Source organism: Euwallacea fornicatus, chromosome 22, assembly GCF_040115645.1.
Source record: "Euwallacea fornicatus isolate EFF26 chromosome 22, ASM4011564v1, whole genome shotgun sequence".
In the NCBI taxonomy this organism is placed as follows: domain Eukaryota; kingdom Metazoa; phylum Arthropoda; class Insecta; order Coleoptera; family Curculionidae; genus Euwallacea; species Euwallacea fornicatus.
The window spans coordinates 1,663,391-1,688,340 of record NC_089562.1 but is presented as its reverse complement, the minus strand read 5'-3'; the positions used below and the strand labels follow the sequence as shown (position 1 = coordinate 1,688,340).

The 24,950-nt window shown below is 36.3% G+C and overlaps 1 protein-coding gene and 1 non-coding gene across 3 annotated transcripts in view; one reads left to right on the top strand and one right to left on the bottom strand.

Moving 5' to 3' along the window:
* The first annotated feature begins 5,097 nt into the window (after positions 1 to 5,097).
* tei (teiresias) overlaps positions 5,098 to 24,950 on the top strand; it is a 169,062-nt gene continuing 149,209 nt past the window's right edge. The window contains exons 1-2 of one of the 2 annotated variants that reach the window (XM_066295209.1): positions 5,098 to 5,366; positions 17,466 to 17,660. In XM_066295209.1, the coding sequence (XP_066151306.1) occupies positions 17,531 to 17,660 (130 nt within the window). In that variant the 5' untranslated portion in view covers positions 5,098 to 5,366; positions 17,466 to 17,530. Of the gene's footprint in view, positions 5,367 to 14,104; positions 14,185 to 17,465; positions 17,661 to 24,950 lie in introns of those variants that run through there. The other variant, XM_066295210.1, reaches the window with a different exon arrangement.
* TRNAR-CCU (transfer RNA arginine (anticodon CCU)) lies at positions 23,443 to 23,515 on the bottom strand. The gene has a single exon. It is a non-coding gene; the product is annotated as a tRNA-Arg (tRNA).

The window sequence follows — 24,950 nt, the reverse complement described above, 5'->3', positions numbered from 1 at the left end:
TGACCTATCTTTTTCTACGCATCTGTAGTAGTCTTACTAATAAAAAATATTACTTTGTTTAATGTTTTAGATAAAAAAGGTTAATCTGTTAGTAACCTCAAAACTTGACTATATTCCAGGTATTTATATAATGTACATTACGTATAACATGAAAAACTTCAATTTCAACTAATTTTAATGAAAAAGTTGATAGCCACTTTGACAAGTTACTATTCTGTCATTGACAAATCGATATTCAGTTTAAAATCGATGCCCATGTAAAAAAAGTCTACTTACTTCTTTCGACTTCGCCAGTTCTAGGCTCTATTCGAGAATACATGTGGACATACAAAAATTCATGAGGCATTAAACTAGCAAATATCTCGAAACCGGTCAAGTTTTGAGGCTACTAACAGGGGTGCTTTTTTTTATATTTAGAATCTTAAACAAAATAATATTTTTTTATTAATAGGGATACTAACGTAGAAAAAATTAAAGCCGTATTAATTAGCCAGGACGGTTTCAAGTGGCGTCACCTATCTGCTACGCTAAAACTGCCTATATCGCTTTTTTGCCACGTCTGAAAACTCCCGCATGCCAAATTTTAGTGCTATAGATTAAAACACTGAAGGCATAAAATAAAATCAAAAATAAAATTTGAACTGTAACACCCTGTAACATTGGTAATATTATCTTTCGGAATGCAAATATTACGCTGAATCTTACTATTTTGATATCAGAAATCTGCAGTTGCTTTTTGTCCCATTATTTTTGGAACACCCTGCATAGCGTTATTTCAAAAGGGGGATGTTAGCATGCAACTTTCCGTGAACTCTTCTTCGTCATCACATCCAGAAAATTACGTAAATTCCTTGTTAAAATGTAATCAATTTCAAATGTGAAAATAAATATTTTAACTAGTGGAAAATAGATGTTTCATTCAATATCCTTCCCAGGAAAGACTTAATCCTGCAAAATTGGCTCTTCAACTGCCTCTTCTTATACAGACTACTCTTCAACACCCTTTCAATCAAAGCCTACTTTCACTGCCTCTGGCAATTGAGGGATGCAATGCAGGATCGAAACTAACTTTCCCCCTGTTCTTTTTCATTTCCTGTACCAGTTAAACAAGGACCGATTATCATCCTTCTCTCGCCACCCTCAAAGAAGCAGGATTTGACATCGAATTTCCCGTTTGATGGCTCGAATGATCGGTAGATGTTTTTATGATAATTTTATTGGATCGAGAAGGGTGTCCCTCTGCGTTATTATCCGTGTTTTAAACGAGGGGTTTAGGTGAGGTGTTACATGAGATGGAATGGTTTTTTTTTATTTTATGGTGGAATAAAGCGGGTCGTCTTTTTATGCTGACTGCTTAGGATTGAGGGAGATTCTACGTGGAATACACTTCGAGAATTATGAGAATAAACTTATTTGAGGATTTCGGTAAGGATCCCCATAAAACTTCCCTCCATTATACGAGAACGTTTTTGTATCAGCAAATCCCAGATTTACCCAATATCGAGGCAAAAACCCCCATTTGCAGGATTCATATCGATTCCTTTTGCAACCCTTGCGCTAAACTTACAACAGCTGAAAACTTCCCCCCAGAGAACACCGGTTTTTTCGCCACCTCGAAACTTTTGCACAGATAAGCCATGAAAACTAATTTCATCCACATCGGAAAAACGTGCTTGTGCTATTCTTTTATTGCACAAACTAACACAAATCAAGCAACGCAAGTATGTCGGGGTTTCATGGCAGTTTCTACAACAATCAGGACACGAAACGGTATAATAATAGAGGGGCCCCCCGTATTGTAATGCACGAACAAAAGAGACCTCTTTTATGTCTCCTTACAATATTATCAATCATAATGTTTCAGCATTCAAGTGATTCAAGTAGATTTAAATTTGGCAACATCCGAAACGGGCCTGGTCGATGATGGATTGTTTTTTAATACTTTTGGCGAATGCATAATAAAAGGTTCTTTAATTCCTTCTTTCCACGTTCCTTCGTATTGATGCTGATTTGAATATTATCCAGTGAATATATGGGTTATTGTAGCCCTTAAAAGGGCCATATGGTGCGTCGTCTCCCTCTGCCAAACCACTGCTGACTATTAAACATAAGTTATTCCTCACCTAACAAGGGCATAAATCACAGATATTAATTGAGGGTTATGTATGGAGGGGGTGAAGTTAAACCCCAGCAAACGCCACCCTATAACGCACCATATGGAACAGTACAAGAAAGTTTTTTTTATAAATGAGGAACTACAAGCCATTTATTTGGAGTTTTGCGTTTATGAAAGCTCACTAAAGGGCTCATAAAATTCTCCCCTAAGACGGGAAAAAACATTCCTCATCCGGTTATCGGTCGGACGTCGCAAAACCCACCCCTCCAAGATAAAGTGCTCCCCTTCCCATCGTTCTTTGCGGTTTCCCCCTTAACGATGATGCATACAAGTCCCCTTTAAAACGTGAAAGTGCAACTCATTAGACTTATGAAGTGATAATGCTGAAAGGCGTGTGTGTGTTTAAAGCTACTTTTTTTCCACTTTAACATCCCTCTCTTAGGAGGAATAACGGGGGCTAAATTATGTTATGAAGATGTTTCTGTTACCATCATAATACACTCTTTAAATTGAAGCGATTGAATTTTTTTAGATTTCCATATACTTATCATTTTACGGCTGCATTCAAATTTACTAATAAGCTTATTTCCACAATAAATGAGTTACGGAGGGCTAAAACGCAAAGGCGTTATATTATTTGTAATTTGTGACTTCATTTTAAAAATTTTTTAGTGTTTTGCATTTTGCCTAAAGTTCTTTGTACCGCTCTGTAGTTTATCGATTTGTACTTTGTAGTCACTCGAGATTTAAACTCGAAAAAAGTTCATCAATTGATTATTTGAAAATTTATAAATAAATAAATGATACAAAAATAAAAGAAAAACAAATTGTTCTTGACAATGTGGTGACTAAATGGTTCATTGACGAATATTTACAATCTTTCACAACTTCCATGATTATTGAGAAATTCTTAATTCATTTTTAGGCAAAGACAGTATCAAGTTGAAGTGTTACTAATGAAATTGTAAATATTGATATATGGAGAAAGTATTAAAAAAACATTGTTGCACAAGTTCTAAATAAACGGCCACAATTCCGATCTAATACTTATAGTAGTATCTTAAATAATGCAACGCTGCCTCTGAAGGGGAAAGTTGGAATCGCCCGGTATACAAAAGGATGGCAGGGTGAAGAAAAAGCGCCGACACACCCCTCCGACGTCGGTTCAACGCCGTCTCTATGGCAACAGACGCATCTTTTCGCCACATTTGCTGCTCATGGAAACATTACTGCGAGACCGTGTTTTTACGATTGGAATGCATACGTTGGAAATTTAATATCTCTGGTATGTGTGGAAATGTGCAAATTAAATCCAGAATTTCATTTCGTGGGTGGGTGTTTTAGAGGAAAAAAGACGACTGATGAAAAGTCCCAAATAAGATCCATTGAGACAGTTCTAAAAGTTTTTTTCTTCGAATCCGGAATGATTCCTGTCGATTGGTTTGCCCGATCGGGGATTTCCAATCTTCCAATACAAAGTCGAGGACTCTAGAGTTACAAAAGCTCCTCTTACGGGCGGGTTAAGGGCCGACTTTCCACATCTTGTATCTTACGAAGAATAAAATAGGCCTTCTAAGCGATGCTTAAAAGGGGCGAAAGGCTTTTTACTTCCTTCTAACGTTTATTTAGACCCGAATTAAAATTCATTAACTTCTTTTAACGTTCAATGTGGGTCGGATATAATTGGGAAACGCAATAAAGTGGAAGCTGGTCCGGGAGCAATTAAGAGAGCCAACCCCTTAGGTGGAATTATTGTGGTAGAGTTTTACGGTTCGCCTTTATTGGACCTGAGTTTATGCCTTTAGTTGTTCGCCTTTTTGGGCTTTTTACCGTGAGATATGAGATTTTTTTCGGAGGATATGCTGTCTGGGAACAGAAAAACTACAGCTACTACTACACCCTTAAATAGCAATTTCCCGAATATCTGTCCATAAACCTCCCCAAGGCATATTAGAGCCACTTAAACCTACTTATTCTGAACTACCAGTGTTCCTCAAATTAGTTAAGTGCCCCTTTATTTCTTTACGTGACTTCCACTGAGGCACGCAAATTGATTTACCTTTTCACCTTTGTGGCTCGTTCTAGGTCAGTACTCCCGATCGGAAATCAGTCGGGTATTCTTTAATTTTTATCGTTCGTCTCTGTACGTGGAAAAAAAATTGACAGGGAAAAATCGGCTGCTTAATGAACACTGTCGAAAGAGTTCGACAAATTGCGTGGGGACGCCCAAGTTACGAAGGATTAATTTGTTGTAACGTTTTATAAATGTTCTTCAGTTTGCATATAAATTAGATGTACAAAATGGGCAATTATTCTGGGAGGGGTCAATAAAATTGACAAGTTTTTACTTCTAGGTAAAACCTATTTGATGAGCTATTTGAGCTAGAAAAAGTACCTAAGTTCACAAACTTCTCAGTTAAAAGCAGTAAAATTCGAGATTCCTCAAGGGTATTCGTAAGACAAAATATTCTGCAATGTAATTTTCTTCCATCATATTGTCCAGAAGTGCTCAATTCGTTTTGTTTGCCCCTGTTCTTCCAAGTGTAACCGAGCTATTTTTAAATTGTCGAAGAAATATTTAATGACGTAATTTGAAGCTGAAATTTGGGGCTGCATGATGATGTATAGAAACCTGGGAAAAATTCTATACAGTGAGCGAGCTAATTAAATAAATCATAAAAACTAAAATGATAGAACATTTAAACAGCTCCACCTTTTGTCTCCTATAACTTTTTGTTTAAAACTTGTGAATAAACATCCGATGAGGTAAATTATTGAGATCGAAATCTAAGGCCGCAAGATGGCCTCGTAAAGAAAAATATTGGGAGACATTCATGGCAAATTTATATTTCCACACGTTTTTTCTTGGTGTTTCTCGTAATAAGCCGAATAATCCTCGTTCCTGTTGTCGCTTCGGGAATGCCTGCCCGGTCTGACAACGCTGCCAACCACTTATCCTTCTTCCCAACACTCCCGAGTGTGTTTTAAACTAGCAACGGCGCTCCAGGAAGCGACATCAGCTCCCGCAGAATCACAGGACAGTCTAGCCGAGCATCCCTCAACGTCGGGACGCTTCCACGGCCTGCTGCGGACGGTCGCGCGTCGCTTTTGTTTACGTTCGGTTCAAACACGAGCGTCGCTTTTGTTTCTGGTTCGTTTCTTCACAGTGCGAACCAGCCGGATTGTGACCATAGCAGGATGGTTCCTGGTACTCTACCATAGTAGCTGATGGATGAAGATATAGTGAAACGTAGGTCTCTATCTAAAACAGAAATATCGTGGGATACAAATAATTTGTCAGTGAACAATATGAATGCACCTTAATTAATCGAATCAGTCATGCGGGTGCTTGAACAAATTCTGTCATCAATTTTAATCAGTTGATTGAAAGTGATATACTGTCGAACAATGGGTTTGTTTAATGTGAATAAATGGGGATGGAGCTTGTTTGAGCAGTCGGATTGTGTTGAGCGGTTTTGTTTTCCTTATATGATATCCAATTAAATTGAACTGGACATAGTTTATTGAGCTAATGAAAGGAGACTTGGCACCAGTGAGGGTTTTTATATATTTTTCTCTCTCCAATCACAACTGCATTTTCCCATTCACTATGAAATGTACTTGCTAAGGGTGCATGTCTATCACTCTAATATATGACTCTCTCATGCATACATGCAGAAAATTCCGTCATTCACGCTCTCACTCTATTCAAACTGATATTTTAGATAAGGTGCGGCGATGTCAAAGAGTTGATAAATTCATTCTGTCGTATGAGCGGATGGCAAAAAGGCACAACAATGGAAAAAGAGCAGAGCGATTCCTCTATTCGACTAAGACGGGGCGCAAAAAGGGCTACAAAAACCCTTTTCGGGGACATTTTAAGACCGAGTTGTAAGGCCATTGACGGTTTAATGACGACGTTGCCAGATGATTGAGGAATTAAATTGGGTGAAAATGAGGCTAATGCTCAAGTTTGTTAAGGAAACGAGACAAAAACTCTTTGATTGGATATCTCAAGAGACTCTCCTGCTTATTGTGTTAAACACTAATAAGGAACAATTACATTTAATCAATTTTAGTTATGGTTAAATTAATTATTGTTTTTGGTCAAGAAATTTGATGCGAAAGGACAGCGATCGATAATGAAAAATGTCATTGGAAACGAGACACCAAACGATCATTACCAACTCAACGCAACTTTATGAAAGCGTTATTGTTCGGCTTAATGGCTTCTGAACAAACATTTATTTCATCCCCCTTTCTTCTTAAAGCTCTGTGTCGCACAACTCGTATACCACTCGTTTTAGATATTTATAAAGAGCGGCAGAGCATGCCGAGCACACGACTGACATCCCCCGATCTTTTATTTTTGTCAAAAGATGTTGAAACCGTCTATTAATCGAGCACTTTTCAAACGGGGGTTGAAGTGAGGGTTGGTTGTTTTATGGGTACAGCGAATTCAAGATTGAGGGGTAAATTTACTTAGTAATTGTATTTTGGTTTTTTGGGGAGGGGAAAGTCACAGTTTTTTTAACAATTTAGTGAAGGAAAATTATTGTATAAACTTTGGCAGTTCAATTACACTAAAATTTTTGTGATTGGACAGAAAAATTATTTTGAATTTATGCGGCATATTTACATTTTCTTGAAATTTTATCTTCTTAATCTTTTTCTTTGTATTTCTTTATCTTTTGTTTCTGTTCGTCAAATCACTGAAATTTTGGTGTAATATTTCCTAGTTTTATTTAATCATTCTGCAACTCCAAGATTACGGATCAAATTCTACTTATAAGATGTTTCTTTGAAAACTTGAAAGAAGCACAGAAGCCTAAACACGATTAAATAAACATTCTTTGGAATTTTTGTTTTTTGAAATGACTATTTTTCTTATTGCAAAGATTTTTCGAAATACTCTATATACAGGGGGTCTGTAAAAGGTCTTTACAAAATCCTACCACATATTCCTGGGGTGAGAATATGACGATTTAATTTAATTGGTTTAATTCAAAAGTGGGCGGTTTCCTAAATACAGGGCGTTAAAGTTAAGATTAAAAAATCTAAAAAAAATCATTACTTCGTTGGTAATGTTGCTATCTACACAAAATGTCGTATCGGAAGGATTTTAAGGGTGAGAAATCAGAATCGGTTTACATTTTCGATGCACAATGTAGAAGGCGTTGTCAGCGCTCGAAGAACTCTCTTTAAAAGGGCATACATTTTTTATCACCCGGTATAAAATTTATTTATGACTAAATTTGTGTTTTAAGAAAAAAAGGTCTCTTGGTAGAAGTCTCTACAAGCACTCTTTCTTGATATATTTGATTTTTAAAGTTTGCCGCATCTCTAGTGCAGTAACTATTCTTACAGTTGAATACCACGTAAACTATTTGAAAATGCAGTTTTAACTAATAAATCGTGCACTTCATAAGTAATTGTATTTTTTTTAACTGTTCGCTTTTATTAAATGTTCGAAATCATCTCCGTTAACATCCCTACAGAGATTAATTCGACATAAAAAGTAAAAATGGACCCTCGCCATCAGTTTCTCGTCGTTTCTTAAAATATTCACTGAATTTTGAATTCGTTTCCACAAATCCTCTTCGTTATTTACGGGCGTTGAGTATACCATGGACTTTAAAGTCCCCCATAAAAAATAGTCAAGTGGAGTTAAATCAGGGGGGCGTGGTGGCCAGATTACCGGAGCATCATTTCCTCTACCGATCCATCTGTGTGCAGATCACTTCGAACATTTAATAAAAGCGAACAGTTAAAAAAAAATACAATTACTTATGAAGTGCACGATTTTTGAGTTAAAATTGCATTTTCAAATAGTTTACGAGGTATTCAACTGTAAGAATAGTTACTGCACTAGAGATGCGGCAAACCTTAAAAATCAAATATCTCAAGAAAGAGTGCTTGTAGAGACTTCTACCAAGAGACCTTTTTTTCTTAAAACACAAATTTAGTCATAAATAAATTTTATACCGGGTGATAAAAAATGTATGCCCTTTTAAAGAGAGTTCTTCGAGTGCTGACAACGCCTTCTACATTGTGCATCGAAAATGTAAACCGATTCTGATTTCTCACCCTTAAAATCCCCCCGATACGACATTTTGTGTAGATAGCAGCATTACCGACGAAGTAATGAATTTTTTTCGATTTTTTAATCTTAACTTTAACGCCCTGTATTTAGAAAACCGCCCACTTTTGAATTAGACAAATTAGGTTAAATCGTCATGCTCTCACCCCAGGAATATGTGGTAGGATTTTGTACAGACCTTTTACAGACACCCTGTATATCATCAATGTTCCTGATTTCGGCTTCAAATTGCCTCCTCAGATGTTATTTCATAGGGTGTAGAATGGTTCCCAGTTTCCTACAGCTAATTTTGTAGCCCCACATTAGGACTTCAAATTACCTCATTAAATATTTCTTTGTGAATTTCAAACAAACAAGTTGTAGGAAGTTAAAGATGGAGAAATCTAAAGTTTCTTTTTGCCTCTCTCTTTGTTTATGAAACTGTTTTGCTCACAGTGTAGAATTTTTCCCAGGTTTCTCTAGGTCATCTTGTAGCCCCAGAATTTCGGCTTCAAATTACCTGATTTTCCTCCTTTCTGAAGTTTTCTTCTCAAATATAAAGCAAGTGGGTTAGTTATATGATGCTAAAGATGGAGAAATCAAAATAATATGTAATTTTATACTCATTCTCGTTTGGGACTGTCTTTTTCACCGTATAACATTTTTTCAATGTTTCTCTATATTATCTTGTTGCCCTGTATTTTGGTTCCAAAAAATTTCATTAAATATTTCTTCTATAATATTGAGATAAGGATAAATGATAAAATCAAAACAAGTAAAATAGTATTTATTGTTCTTGATAATATGGTGAAAGAAAATGTTTGGTAAGATATTTTATGTTTAACGAATATCTTTAACACATTTCCTAACGAGGACAAACAAAAGTTCAGGTTAGTTCTTGGAGCTTTACCGATGAAGTCCAATACTGGTTAGATACTTATCTTTAATTGTTCGAGATAGAATATCACTTATCATGTTTAGATAATATGTATTACGTTCTAGATTTACTATTACTTCATAGTAAATTTGCAATCTCTTAAAAAAAAAAGAAAAAAAGACTGGATGTACATTTTTGTTCGAGATGATTTGATCGGGGTGAAGAAAGTTGCGTTACAAGCGAAATATATATTCAAACATAAATATGGTGCTCCTAACGACAATTTTACGTTCTTTTTACGAGAAATATGAAAATTTGTGCGACTAGGCGTCTTGATAAACATTTTCTTATGTGATATACTTTTAGTCCCTTTATAGCGATATCTTTCGTAAGTGGTAGGATCGAGATTGCATACGACCTTACGAAAAAGTGGGTGTGTAACGCTCATTCAGCATATAGTTTTTCTCTTAAAAAGCACGAAGAAAACTATTACAGCGTTTCCTGTAAATAATTCAGAAATTATCATTATGTTATATTGTAGCCCCAAATTTAGATATAAAAAAATAATTCATCGAATATTTCTTCGCACATGGAAATGGAAAACTTTAAGTATTTTGTTATTTTTCCCTAGACTCTTATAAACCTGTTTCGTCCACAGTGTATGGCTTTTCTCATTAGGTTTTTCTAAGTTATTTAATAGATTTTTCGCTCAAATTAGACTTTCAAGTATTTATTCAATGTTTCAAACATTCGAGCTTGGAGGCTGAGGAGGAGGAATTCTAATCTTTCATTGTTTTCGTCGTAATCCACTCTCAATCGCACAGGCAATTTTCAAGCCTCCTACACAGGTGACAATAAAGACATAAACCCCGAAGTCTCCCTCTCTTAACCTTTATCTACCTCGTTTAATTGCTCACCTGCCGAGATTCCAAATCTTATTACAGAGGATACAATTCGATACCACCCCGAAACGAAGAGACAAAAGCGTAGCCCTGCAATATTAACGAGCCCCCTTACCTATATACCTCCGACAAGGAAGAGCGTGTTCTCAAATCCATTATTCAAACATTGTTTCCGAATCGATAAAAACCGTGCCATAACTCATTCATAACTTGAAAGGGGGTTGAAGGGGGCTCGACCTCCCTGTGCCGTTGAGGGTGGAAGTGGTTTCGTTTTATTTTAATGCAAGATCGCGACGCGATATGCCCTTCAGTTGGTTTCGGGGTGACATTTCGATGTCGCCTTTCGCCTTAATGTTTGCGAAAAGGGAAACAAGGGGTCGTCTAAATATCAGCATAGTCGATGGGAATCCCAGACTTCTAAGCCTCAAATCAAATTGATTCTTTAAATTTAAATTACTAAGTATGTGCGCTATCTTAATCATCCGGAGCCCTAATCTGGAATATCATGAATTGAATTTAAACTACGCTTCGAAGCGCACAAGCATTCCTCGTTCCAATTTGAATCTATCAGGGCTTCTTTCCGGTTTACGCAGGGCCATAATTAAACCCAAAAGAGAAATTTCCGGTTGATACACATTCGCGCAAAGCACGTAAACCCCAATTGTTTTCCCTCCTGGTGAAAATTCCTCCATTGGCTCTCTATTTTTTTCCCATGGTCGTGGATGGATTCCCACTGATTGACTAGAATCCAATAACGGGAATGTTTGTATTGCCGAATGCGTGCGTATAATGTGAAAACGGTGCGCTTATGTAGCTTCCAGATATGTTTTGCGGTTGACCTTCTAATTTTCAGTCACCATTTTATCACGAAAAGTTATAAGGTCTTTATTTTCTTCGTGTTCATACTCGAATTCAAACACAGATATCCCCGAAAACATAAAAATAACAAATTGCTAAGTTATTTTCCTTCTCGTGTTCCAAGTTACAACATTCGCTCGAGAAAAGCTGGAGTGCCGCAGTTGAAATATTAATTATAACCAGTCCGACCCAATTGTATAAATCTGTTTGAATTCACTCTCCGAAGAGAAATAAAGGAATTTCCCGCAAAGATAAATGGGAAAAATTAGAAAAGAAGCACGAAAGCTGCCTTGCAGCACCATGCCCGTACATTTAGAAATATGGCGTTTCTTTGCCAGTTCTTTTCTCGTAAAGTTTCTTTAATTATCTGCATTTAGCAAGGTTATGCCCTTAGTTTTAATGAAGCGTCGCTTTTTTACGGCCTGACTTCAAATTTACCCTTAAATATTAAAAGTAGCAAAAGTAACAGTGGAGGAATACTTTTTTTATGCAAAATATTAGCAGGCATGAAGTAATAGAACCTGTATATTTTCTTTATATGCAGAAATCTCCATTTCCATAAATGGATTTTGAAGCTCGATATTCAGGGATATTTCTTTGAAATTTTCACCTGGTTTACAGCCAACCGAAACCTATCAATTCAGCAAACACAGTAATAGTTTTCTACCTACTTTCTTAGGAAAAACTGTGTGCTGAGTGAGCATTAAATTACCCACTTTGCCGTAAAGTCGTATTCCATCTCGATCCGACCATTTACGAAGGGCAAAGCTATGAAGGACGATATTATATAGGAAAATGTTTGCGAAGACGCCTCGTCGCGCAAATTTACGTGTTTCTCGTAAAAAGAACGTAAAATTGTCGTTAGGAGACCCATATTTAAGTTTGAATATATATTTCGCTTGTGACGCAGTTTTTTACTTCCAGATAGGATCATCTCGAATAAAAATTTATATCTTCTTTTCTCTGCCTTTTTTGATGTATTCGAGAATAACGAGGGAAAACCAGCACCATGCCCTGAAGAAGACGGCGGAGGAGGACTCTTAAGTTATATAAACAATATTCACCGCCACTGTATCTCTTAGATATTTTGATGTACGGTGTACGTGTTAAATATGCGGCGCAACTTTGAATATTTCTTCGACTCAAATGACGAAAAAGCTCTGTAAACATGCGTCCGCAATCGGTCAATTTCCGAAAGACCCGGTGTCGAAATCTCAAAAATCGCTTTTTATTCATTTTTTTAAGAAACGCTAGGGCCAATTTCACAATATTTTTGTCGTCGACAACAATATTGTGGTATATCTTGCACGCGGAGAGCGTCCAGAAGTTCGTTGAGCGTGCGCCCGGGGCAGATCGGTTGGAATTTTACACAAAAATGGAAGTGACCGGGAGACGTTTGTTATTCTAATAATTATTTCAAATAGAGCAATTAAAAATACGACCCAACCGTCTCTTGATTTTCTCGTATCTCGTTTCGTTCCTCCGATTAAAATTAAATTCCAACCTCTGGTACATACCGGAAGAAATTTAATGAAACTTAAAACATTTAAATACCTTGAATTAACGCTTTATAATCTAGAAAATGGTTTAAAATAAGTTCCACAAGCTGCGACACAGAATTCAATCTATATCTAAGAGAGTGCCAGATTGTTTCGAATGCACCCGGGTTGATTTTGTTAATACCTCACATTTCAGAATGTTTTCGTTTTATTCTGGAGTTATTCTTTAAAGCTCCTGAATATTTCGGAAATCCCCTGTGCAGGTGGTATTGTCGGTCTTCGATAAAGTTCCAAAAATTCTTCAATTTGTAGCAGCTAGGAAATATCGTGGAGGTAGGCAAAAAGCGCGTCAGCGTTCACCACATTATCCAGAATGTATGATTTTTACTTTTCTTGCCACGTCTCATTATTTCCTTTCAACTATACTTAAAGAGAAATCTGATAAAGTATTTTGAAGCTAAAATAGTGAACTAAAAAGTGAACTATGGAAACTTGAAAAAAACTCTATATAGTGAGCAGAACGATATTACAAACTTTAATGAATTCCAGAAAATTTTTATCTTTTCCGTTTTAGCTTCACTAACTCCCAATCTTGAAGGATGCGAATAAACATCTAATAAAGTTATTTGTTGCTAAAACCCACCGCAATAGGACGACTTAAGGTAAACTGGTACAAATTCTACACAGTGCGCAACACAATGGCATGAACAGAAATAAAGCAAATACTTACCTATTATAGAAAATTTGAACTGTTCGGTTTTTAACTTCTCATAGGTCGCTTTACTGAAATTTAGAAAGAAACAAGAGTCACGTGACACGGAAATTTGAATCCGAAATCTGGGGCTGTAAAATGACTTGACGAAAGCTGGTCAAAATTCTGCAGAGCGAGCAAAGTGGATCATAAACGCGAATGAGGGAAGACATTTTGGAAAATTAAGATTGCTCTCTTTAATCGCTCGGTTTTTTTTTTAATTTACGAAGAAACCTCCGATGAGGTAAATGACGACAAAAGTGAGAAAAATCCCTTGATAAAACCTCGTAACAGATATTGCCTGATAGAAATCAATGTGGCACTGTCGTAAAAAAAATAGGATGAAAGAAAATTTATTTCGGGAATTTTTATGGTTTTCCATTTCAAAGAGGAGGAAAGTGTAATTACCGCAATTATTGCCGCCAGCATCTCTGGCTGTGTATTAGTTATTATCTTGCAGCTCAGAAATTTAATTAAAATCGAACGAGTTCTATTATTGATATATTTACCATCATTAAGGCTCCCAGCTAATTGAACTGGCGGCATTATAAAATCAAATCTAAACATTACGGGGCATTGTTTAAATAACGGAAATTTGCGCGGAACAAAAACATTAATTGGACGCAGTTTTTGCTGTTGAGTTTGTTTGTTAACGTTTTTTTGAGAGCGAAAATGTGATGACTAGATATGATCAATCAGGGAAAAAACGCCAAAATATTCTTTTGAAAGGTTTATTAGACCCAAAACCAACGTGGAAATTCCGCTTTTCAATGTAGACAGTGTTTTTAATCAAATTTGTTTAGTTTCGGTTTAAGTTTAAATAGGGGAACAGAACCCTCTTTAAGAACTCAGCTAGCACCACTTGTGTCGTGTAGAGACGTATTTCCTGCTGTGTCATATGTTTTTGCTCGTTTTTATCGATGTTGTTTATGCACGTAAATCGTGAGTTTTTACCAGTGAACCTTAGTTATAGTTTGCGGTTTGGATCTTTGCGTGTGCACCGAATGATGTAGCACGTACGTGTCTAGTGTATGTGCGGGGAATGTAATATTTAAATAACAAAGACAGAGATATAATATGCATGTCTTCTACGGACAAACAGGTGAAAATTGATAATGGGAGTGTATGTGGTTTGAATAAAGATGATGGTATCAACATATGTCTGGGAGTTGGTTATTTATTACAATTCTAGCACGATCAAAAGAGTGACAATATACAGTAGGTCAAAAAAGTATTCATACACCCAGGCGAATGGCGTTTATTTACATTTTTTTCTTAACTTAAAAACAATTGAGATAAAAAAATAATTAATTCACACAAATAAGGCACTGTTACACTGATTTCTAAAACAAATTATCAAAAAACTGTTTCTTTGTACAAGAAAATCAAAGGAAAATGTCTTCGGGTATGCCCAAAAAAGCAGTCATACACAAACATTCTGGTCCTTTTTTTATTAAGTTTCCTGTATATAAATTCCATTTATTTGCGATAAGTATTTACTAGTTCATTTTAAACCAAATTAGTGCAAAGTGCATTTAAAAATAATAACTATGGGCCGAAGGGGAGAAGAAATTAGTGAAGATACCAAAAAGTTAATAATCAAATATCATCAGGAAGGAAAATCTTATAGAAAAATAGGAAAATCCGTTGGAATAAGCTATCCTACTATTCAGTACATAATACAAAAATATAAATCAACTAGGTCGGTGGCAAATTTAAGACGTTGTGGAAAAAAATAACTCAACGAAATGAGAACTACATTCTCCATCAAATTAAAAAGAATCCCAGTGTAAGCGCACCATACCTCGCTTCACAACTAGAAGAGACCGCTGGACAACAAATCCATCCTGAAACTATTAGGTATCACATAAGGAGAATGGGATTCCATTGGAGAAGAGCAGCCAAAAAGCCGTGGATAAATACAGTGAATTGAAAGAAAAGAGTTGCGTTCGCTTTAGAACATATTAATAAGCCAATGGAGTTTTGGAAACAAGTGATATTCTTTGATGAGAGTAAATTCAACATATTCGGATCAGATGGTGCCAAGATGGTATGGGGAAAACCTGGTGAAAGATTGAAGAAGTGCAATTTGAAAGCGACAGTTAAACATGGCGGTGGAGACATAATGATCTGGGGACGTACGGCAGCAAATGGTGTGGGTAATTTGGCTTTTATTGAAGGAAACATGGATAGATTCATGTATAAGGATATCTTGAAGGCCAATTTAAAAAACAGTGCTGAAAAGCTTGGACTAGCTGAAGGATTCTACTTCCAGCAACCGAAGCATTCATCGAAATTAGTTCAGGAATGGTTGCTATATAACACTCCTCATTTATTAAAAACACCTCCCCAATCTCCCGATCTCAATCCTATTGAGCAATTATGGGAACATTTGGAAAGGCAGATTAGGAAAATGGAAATTTCAAGTAAAGAACAACTAAAAAAATATTATTTTAAACGAATGGTTCAAAATACCTGAAAGTATTACTTGTAATTTGGTGGAATCAATGAATCGTCGTTTGCAAGCTGTGATTGATGTTCAGGGTTCTCCCACAAAATATTAATGATTTCATTGTATTGGTGTTTAAAGTTACAAATCAGTTCATGTTCATTTTCAGTAGTGTATGAATACTCTTTTGGGCATACCTGAAGACATTTTCCTTTGATTTTCTTGTACAAAGAAACAGTTTCTTGATCATTTTTTTTTTAGAAATCAGTGTAACAGTGCCTTATTTGTGTGGATTAATTATTTTTTTATCTCAATTGTTTTTAAGTTAAGAAAAAAATGTAAATAAACGTCATTCGCCTGGGTGTATGAATACTTTTTTGACCTGCTGTATATTAATGATTTCAGTGTGTTCCGTAAAACTAGAAACGGCTTTCATGATTTTAATTTTATTTTTCTGGTGTTTAGTTCACGAATTAATAGTTACTCGCCTCTTCGTTCTTTACATGCCTTTGTAATAAAAACTTTTGTCAAATCAATCAAAAACATACCATGTTTGATACGCGACTGGTCATATTTTACGTTAACCTTGCATTGATTTTCTGCATACGATTCGTATGTATGACGCATTGGAAAGATCCAAAGTACAAACCATAGAGTATGCCCCACGAATATGGGCTCCCGTCCGTATCTGGAAAACTACCAGAAGGAAAAGTTGAAATTTGGGTATCTTACTAAACCGAAGACGAGCTATTGATTAAAGTTGTGTTTATAAAAATACCACTTCCATTTAGACCGAAAATTAGTGTTAACTCGCTTATTTTTAATGGAACGTCTTGTACATTATATCAAACTTTAGCTCTGGAACACCATGAACATTTTTCATGTATAATGTTTTTCAACCAAATTTTACGGTTTCCGAGATATTTAGAATTAAAAAAAAAAAGAATTAAGTTGCAGCCGTTAATGTATTTTCCAATAAATCGAAAATAGCCAAGCTTTTGCAATGAAATTTTGCGCTATTGTACAAAATAATTTACTGCCGTTGAACTAGTTAGTTAAATCGTGCTTTTTCACAAAGTGTTTTCAAAGAGATAGCCCGAATTTGTTAGTCGAAATTTGTTTAAAACTCTCGTTTTTTAAATAGGAACCCCCTATTTTTTCAACTAATACTTATTTAACATAAAAAATAAGTACTATTTTCAATTTAATTCTCTGTACTGAAACCTAAAAATTTCAGTAAAATTTTTGTTTTTTTCAATTTTATTTAAAACGAAACACTTTTCACTATGTAGCACTCTACTTTAAATATGGCGGCAGCTATAAGTTATACAAACGAAGATTATCACAATATGTTTATCATTTGCGATTAATGTAACAAAGTACTAATCAGAACATATCACTATCAGTATCAGAAGACAGTCACTTCGATAAATGTAAAATTTAAGTATGGAACATTTTTCATAAAAAATGTTAATAATCTCCCGCAGAATTGAAATTTGATATAATATACAGGATGTTCTATTTAAAACTAGCGAGTCGACATTCATTTTCTGTGTAACCGGAAGTGGTATTTTCGTGAAAACATTGTGAATCAATCGGTCACCTCCACTTTGGTGTGATAACCAAAATAAAACCTTTTCCTAGTCATAGTTTTCAAAATACGGATAGAGGCCCATATTCATGGATCACCCTGTATGGGCAAGAAGGTTACTGGTTACAACCTGACCTTGGCCCTACGAGAGGGTTTATACGTACTTTTGGTCCCTTAATCCGGATCAACATTTCATCATAATTTGATCTTTCGAGCTGGATCATCAGCCCAACACCAACCCTTTTTTTTTTCCTTAAGATCGATAGTAATTAGAAATGTCACGATAGTTTGTGACAAAAATCGATTACATTTAAACCTAAAGCAGTGTTCTTCTGTTTGGCAGGTCGACGAAGGATGTAATCCCCTAAAGTGCTCGCCGGTGCCGATTGGAAGTTCTCCATTTAGTGAATGTGCTTTCCAATTCGTCCATTAAAAAACAGACATGGTATTAGTGTTGACGACATGAGATCTCGGCAAATTGGTGTAGTGAAATGGATCAAGCTCGCTCTGTTGCTCGTTCTACTCATGTCTGCTATTGGTAAGTACATAAACCCCATTTTAATCAAAGCCGGCACACAATTATGTCTTCGCATATTACGTGATACAGTTTTCCTCTTTGGGGCAGATATTTTGTTACCGGTTCTTGGAGAAAGGAGAGACCCTTTTATCCTTTTAAGAGAACTTCCTTCTCCGTGTGCTCCGCGGCTGTCTTTTACAATCTTTCCTAAAGTGTGGCAACTCCTTTGAGATGTTCTTCGTCCGTATATACGCTTCTTCGATTACAGCTGATGGGTTTGAGGTTTTCGTCGAACACATTACGTTTACCACACAGGCTCCCCCCACGGGGAGAAATGTGTGGAGGTATTAACGAGGTAATTTGCTTTTCCAGCTGTTAATTTCGCTGGAAGTTCGCAAGATTATAAATTATAACACGAAAATTGTCTTATAATTCAAGACTCAAGTTTGACCACGAGGGATAAATAATTTCAAAATTTACTTAGTACTATAGAAATAACGGTTAAAACAAAAGGGAAACGCAACGTTGTCCTTCTTGAAGAGTAACCAGTCAAACGGTAAAATATTTTTAAAAAATTTCCAAATGTTTGTTAATATTTCTGTTAATTTCCACTGATTTGCTGAAGAAAGTACGAGGATAACCTCAGACATATATCCGAAAATATTACTTCATTTCTCAACTTGGTGTACTTTGAAATTGACATACTTTCCCCAGCCATGCTCTATATCTTGTTGCTAATAAAAAGCTTTGAAGCTTTCAAAATAGGCATCAACCTCGGACTTCAGCTTTTCGTTATTGACAAAACTCTTTTCACCGAACAATTTTTTTGCAAGTTTGGAAATAGAAAATAACCCGAGGGACTAAATCTGGGGAATAGGGTGGATGAGGATAAAGTTCGAAACCAAGTTGACTGATTTAGGCCATCCGGATGCCGTAAATTTGGATTGGTGCCTTGTCTTGATGAAACAACACTTTTTTTCGCCAAATGCGATCGCCTTTTCCTCGTGTTTTCGCCCAAACGTTGCCATAAAATGATATAACATTTACCATTTTATTGTTTTTCCTTCAGAAAAATAGTCAATGAAAATTATCCAATGTGCATCCCCTCCAAGAAAAGACTGACGCCATCCACTTTCCTGCAGATGAAACGGTTATTACCTTTTTTGGATGCGATTCTCTCCCTTGAGTCCATTGTTTTGACTACTCATTCGTCTCTGGTGTGAACTAATGGATCCACGTTTCATCCGTGGCTATGAGTTGGAGCAAAAACTCGGTTTTATTGCTGCTAAACTTTGTCAAACACATCTTTGAAACATCTTCACGGCGCTGTTTTTGTTCATCTTGCAAAATGCGATTTCCAGCACTTTTTGAAATGACCGCAGAAAGGCTGATAGTCTTCCAGTACAGTTTTGCGGATTTCCAACACGGTTTCCGGAGTGGTCAGATCTGGAGTGTCATTGGGCCGACCGCTGTGGAGTTCGTCTTCGCACCTAGTATGACTCGTATTTAAAGTCTGCACTATATTTTACAGTTGTTAACGAAGGACCAGATTCCCTCAGAGTAGAATCTAACTCCGCTTGTATGTTGGTTGAACTAAGACCTTCCCAATGAAAGTGTTGAATCACGTATCGAGGATTACTTTTTTTCATGTTTTCAAACTCTTTAAAAGCATTTACTAAAACCGAATTCAAAACAAACAACAAACCAATGTAGCGCTTTCAAACTTTAGACACAAGATTTTTAATGTTGAACTTTTGTAATACAGACCAATTTTTAACAAAACATCGTCATATATACTATGTCAGGTCGGGTGTTTCTGGAATTATTCTTGTAAAAGAAAAAAGTAATTTGCTTTAGAAATCCGGGACTACAAGATGATTTAGAGAAACCTGAAAAAAATGCTACACGGTGAGCTAGAAAATTTTGAGAACAAAAAAAGTAAATTTGCGAAAGTCGGGACCTCTCTCGCTTCAGCCTCCTTGAACTCTCTAATTTAAAATTCAACAAGAAAAATCTGATGAGGTTTCGTAGCTCGTATCTGGGCTTACAAAAGAAAGCTCAACAATTAGCAAAAACTATACAGAATGAGCAAGTTAATTTTATAAACACCATAAAGCAAAACTTCTCGTAAATGTAGGTTTATCTCTCTTTGGTTTTTGGAGAGTATGAGAGGAAGGAACTCACGACTTTAACCGTAGATTAAAAAAAGGTTTTGGTTTGTGAGCGATAGGAATAAGTCTTTCAAGGTGCAAGTGTTCGCCATAAAAGGAAGGTCTCCGAGAAATTTTGGAGAATTATTCCCCAAATTACGGTATTTAAATTCGAAAAAAATCACTTGATTAGGTGCGTTGTTTCGCCTGTTTTCAAGTAAGTGCGGAACAAATGGACATTCAATCCCTTGACCGAATTTATTCCCTCCATAAAAAAACAAAACAAAAATCTCCACTTTTATTTACACAATTCCATTGGACCGCAAAATGTCGCATGCAGGGCCATTTTTTATTTCGATTCGCGTTTACACACGATTCGTTCCTATTGTCGGGGTGATTTTTAACTTTGACATGTTTCCGCTATGTGTATGTATTTTTCTGGTCGGTCGGCGTTCGCTTGATGCACTTTGTGTACCGATTCGTGAAAGGACTGCGAAATAAAGTGGAAATTCGATGGAGGAAAACGCGTTCGCTCAAATTTAAGACTATACAAACATACCCCCATAGTTCGGAAGAAAAAGGTAAACGGCAACGTTGCGGCGCTCTTTTATTTTCCTAAAAGCAATGTCAGACAAGAAGTCATACAATTGGCGCTGTTGCCGTATCGGAAAAATTTTTCAAATCATTATGGTTTGAATGGGAAAAAAATGTCGCGTTTTCTGATGTGGTAATCCAGGCACGCTTAACGTCGACTGGCTTCATCCGGGCTTCAATTCACCACTGAAGCCTAAATAATCAGTTTAATCCCCGTTTCACCTACTTTCTTTAAACTTTAATCCAATTAATCTCATTCGATCAAAGTTCATTGTTCTGATCGTCGGCAAATAACTGGATAGATCGGCCCGGTTTAACGGATCAACCTTAACAAAAGCTTTAAGAAGTTATTGTTACGGGGATTTGCGCTAATAGCGGGATCACGATAAAGGACGCGGATCTCATTATTCCCTACCATACTAAGCTGGTCTTTTTTCAAGGAAACTCTGGAAAATCCAGGGGTATTCTCATTAACCGAGGAAAATTCCTGCGAGCTAGTAGTAATTGTATTTTTGAACTAAGCTTCGGAGAAGAAATAACGAGCGGAGTAAAATCGAAAATTATCGCTTTCAAACTGTCCAATTTCCCTTGAGGCGTCGAAGTACAGCTGACTTTAAATGGGAACGGTTTTTAGAGGCCCTAATGTCAATTTAATTGGTCCCAACTAATGGCTTTTCTCTTAATGGCATTTCCTGGCGCCCATTTTGTTTTATTGTAGAGAGACTCGTTCCATTACAGGGCTTAGGGCTTCTACCTTTAGTCTACTAATTTATATTTCATCTGCTCTCTATTACGAGGTATAGGACCTCAATTTGAATTGGATCCCCACGTCGGTAAGCAGATCAGCCATTTTTCCAATTACCAGAAGGGAGGTCTGCGATAGAACGAGCGCTGCTCCTTTCGGATGGAGATGTGTTTGATAAGATTTCATTTAATGAAATTTCGCTTGGAATTATTTTTAAAGCATAATGATCTTCGACAAAATAAAACTGCAGCATGCATTTTCTACGGTTATTTTCGGAAACGCACACCACAAGGAAACTATCAAAAACAAACTATCGGCGTGACTAGAGCTAAGTGGGCTTGCAGTACACGCGACTGAGACTCATCAATTCTTCAAAATGATTTGTTTTGTTTATTTTGTCCGTTTTCTTTTGGACTTGGGAACTTCATCCGATACGCCTTTGCTTCTACCGACGATAAATACAACGATTTTCAAATTATGGAGAACATTCGCAACACTCTCAATACATTTTGAATCATCATCGTAACGCGGTCCTTTCAGATCCAGCAATTTTTCAAAATTTTGATGTTCGACTTGATTCGTCTTCTGGCTCGAAACTGTCGAAAATTGTGGTGTGTACTTATCACTGAAATGTCCGCCACTGAAACACATCCTCACAAGGAAACTAACGCTAAAACAAACAAACCCACTTTACTGCGGCATTTGCTCGCAGGAAATAAATCCATTTTCCGTTTAATTAAATCAAAATATATTGTAAAGTAAGTTTCTAATTAAAATAAGGTGCAGCAGGAATTCTGGCGCGATAAATAATTGCTTACTTGCCCAAACTGCAAACTTTTGCTTCGTGATGCTGTAATAGCCCAGTTTCTGCACGGCCCGTCGGATCGACTTTTATAATGGACTGTTGGTTTTGTAATGAATTTCCTATTATATCGTTTTATTTGGGATAAACTTTCTATTGGAGTTAAAACGGGTTTTGTTAGTTTATATTCTTCGCCCGCAGAGTTTATGTGCCTGCAAAGACCGAAAAAGGAAAACTTTAGAACTGGGGAGGCAAACACTTATTTGCATACTAAAATCAAAACATTTACAACTAAATTATATAACAACAAATCGCAGAATATTCTAAAGTTTCAACTTTCAACGGAAACTGGCACAGTACCGTAATTAGGACGTTTATCAAAGACCGTCTTTCCTCCGGTTCTTTTCCTAATTTTTCTCGGGGAGGGCCTTTGATCTAATCAGGATCAGCGATTGTTTGCTTACCGCCTTTTCCCCGAAAGGAAATAAAGAGCTCATTATTGGAGCTTTGATGTTCTTTACTTTTGGCGTTATTTAAAAGATTCTCCTCTTCTTTTTGACATTCTTGTTTGCAGAGATTTCACCATTAAAGAAAATATTTAAAATAACAAAAGCCTAATGAGTGAGATCCATCACAAAGCTCTTTACTTTGAACATACAAAAGACACCTAAACCCTAACTCACACACATTACCATAACAAAATCCCTCCTTCAGGTAGATGTAGTGAACCGTCCCAAAAGATATTCGCAAAGCAAGGGGATAAGGAATAAATTTAATAAAGGACAAAACAGTGGCCGTATTTTATCCACAAAGTGGAGAATGTAAACTGGAATTGGGGATGGGGGGGCGACAAAGAATTTAATAAACGGACGACGGTCAGCCCGCAAATCTCGAACTAGAGGACACCCCGAGTCTGCTTTGCAACCAAACGAAGGGCGCAATTAGTTCTGAACTGTTCTTCCATCGCTCCTGGGATGGTTTGCTTAAGGAAAAGTGTGAAAGGGTTTAATTTGAATAGTTATAAGAGTTTGAAAACTGTTTGAGATGATGAGACGTGTATAGCGAGAGAGTTTCATTAAGTCTATACTTAATAGTATCTATATGGTCGTTCGGCACCAGTGTGTAGTAAAGAATCGTTTTCCGCACTTGTTCGGCAAATTAATATTTCGCACGTGCTATATGTAATATTTTTTCTATTAGGGCGTGTGTATCGATTTAATTGTCTTTTGTACGTTTACTTGAACATTACTGTGCAGTGAAATTTTTACACGCCCAAGTGCGGTAAAATACTGCTTTCAAATTAAAACTGTGTATGGTAAAGTCACGTTACCATACGTTTGTAGGAAAAAAACTAGTCGTATATGGAACAAATAAAAAAAATTAGACGATAAATTTCCCTCGGAAAAATTAATTAAAATATTTAATATATATATATGTTTAATAATTATTTATTGGGATTTACAAGTATAAAAAAATTGTTTTTCATACATAAAAAAAATTTAAAAAGTTTAGTACCCCTGGTGGGACTCGAACCCACAATCCCCTGCTTAGGAGGCAGATGCCTTATCCATTAGGCCACAGGGGCTTAATACAAAATAACATTATAGCTGCATATAGTCCTCATAGTCACGCTTGTTAAATATTGTTTACATTTCAGATTTTTTTTAACTTTCATAGGCGCGGTTTCAGATATAGAAATAAAACTGAAAATTTTGATTTAATGCCAGGTGTATTCAGAATGATTTCCTGCAATTCTTTATTATTCTATTACAGTGAAAAACAAATAATTCTTTAATATGGCTTTAACGGCTCAATATCCCAAAACTTACGGCATTTTAACTCGAGACATCTACATATTCTTAAACTATTACGTTTGAGCTTCAAAAATATTTGAGTAGTCCAGTTATGTCTTGATTCCTAACCGTGTTACGAGAATCCAGATATATGGTTGTTTAACTTTAGGACTACTTTTGTCAGGAGCGGCTATTTCAAATTGGCTGCGTTGTTCTTTGCCGCTCTACTGAGCTTGCCATTGGGAAGCTTATTCGAAGTTTATTTTTTTATTTTTTGAGGGTACCTGAAGCAGGTAGCTAGATGGTCTTTTCTTTATAAAACAAATTCAATTTCAGTTAAATTTCGTAATACTTAAATCAGATCAAAACACTTCTTGCACATGAATACCTAAAATTTAAAAAAAAAGAGAATCCAACAAAGGAAACAAAGATAATCTCCTCCATTTGGCATTAAAATTTATTAAGAAAAAAGGAAGTGCGTACGTGCAAGAGTCCATTAGAATGGACATTTAAATTATGGAGAGACCCAAAACACGTGAAAACGCTTTTAGGGCATTTACGCCGGTTCTTGCGTATAATGGAGAAAGGAAACGAGGCCCTTATGTCTTAGATAGACATCTCTAATTCATTGCACAGCTCTTTAGGATTGTCTTGAAACGATTCCTCTTCTTTTTCTTCTTTAAAACCTTAAACTAAACACTACTGGCGCTTTGAAAAAAGCAGACAATGAAACCTGTAAAAGAAGTGATTATTTTTAAAGAGCCAAGGGACAAAACACTTAAGAGAGAGATTGTCAAATGGTTCCTGGATACCCCCGAAAAGCTTATCAAAATTTATAGTATTTGGTGCGCAGGAGGGAAAATTGTGGGATAAGCTGATAAGGAAGGATATAAAAAGCTGCCGGGATCTAATGCTAACGTGGAAAGCATCTAAGAAATGGCCTCGAATTGTTGCGAAGTCGAGATCCCTTTGGCATAGAGAGGATTTCAGGGCCGAATTAGAACTGAAGTTCGCAAATTCGGGTTTCTTTGTTTCTCTTAGATTTCAGGTGAGTTAGGAAGGAACTCAGAGAAAGGACTTAAAAGTAAGTGACAGATAGGGATTGGCGATAGAACAAAGAAGGACTGAACTAACGTTCAGTCTTTTACGGAGAGAACCTCGAACATGCAGAGCTAATTCCTGGTTCAATTATTTCCCCCTTAATTAGAGTACACTAACGTCAGCAAT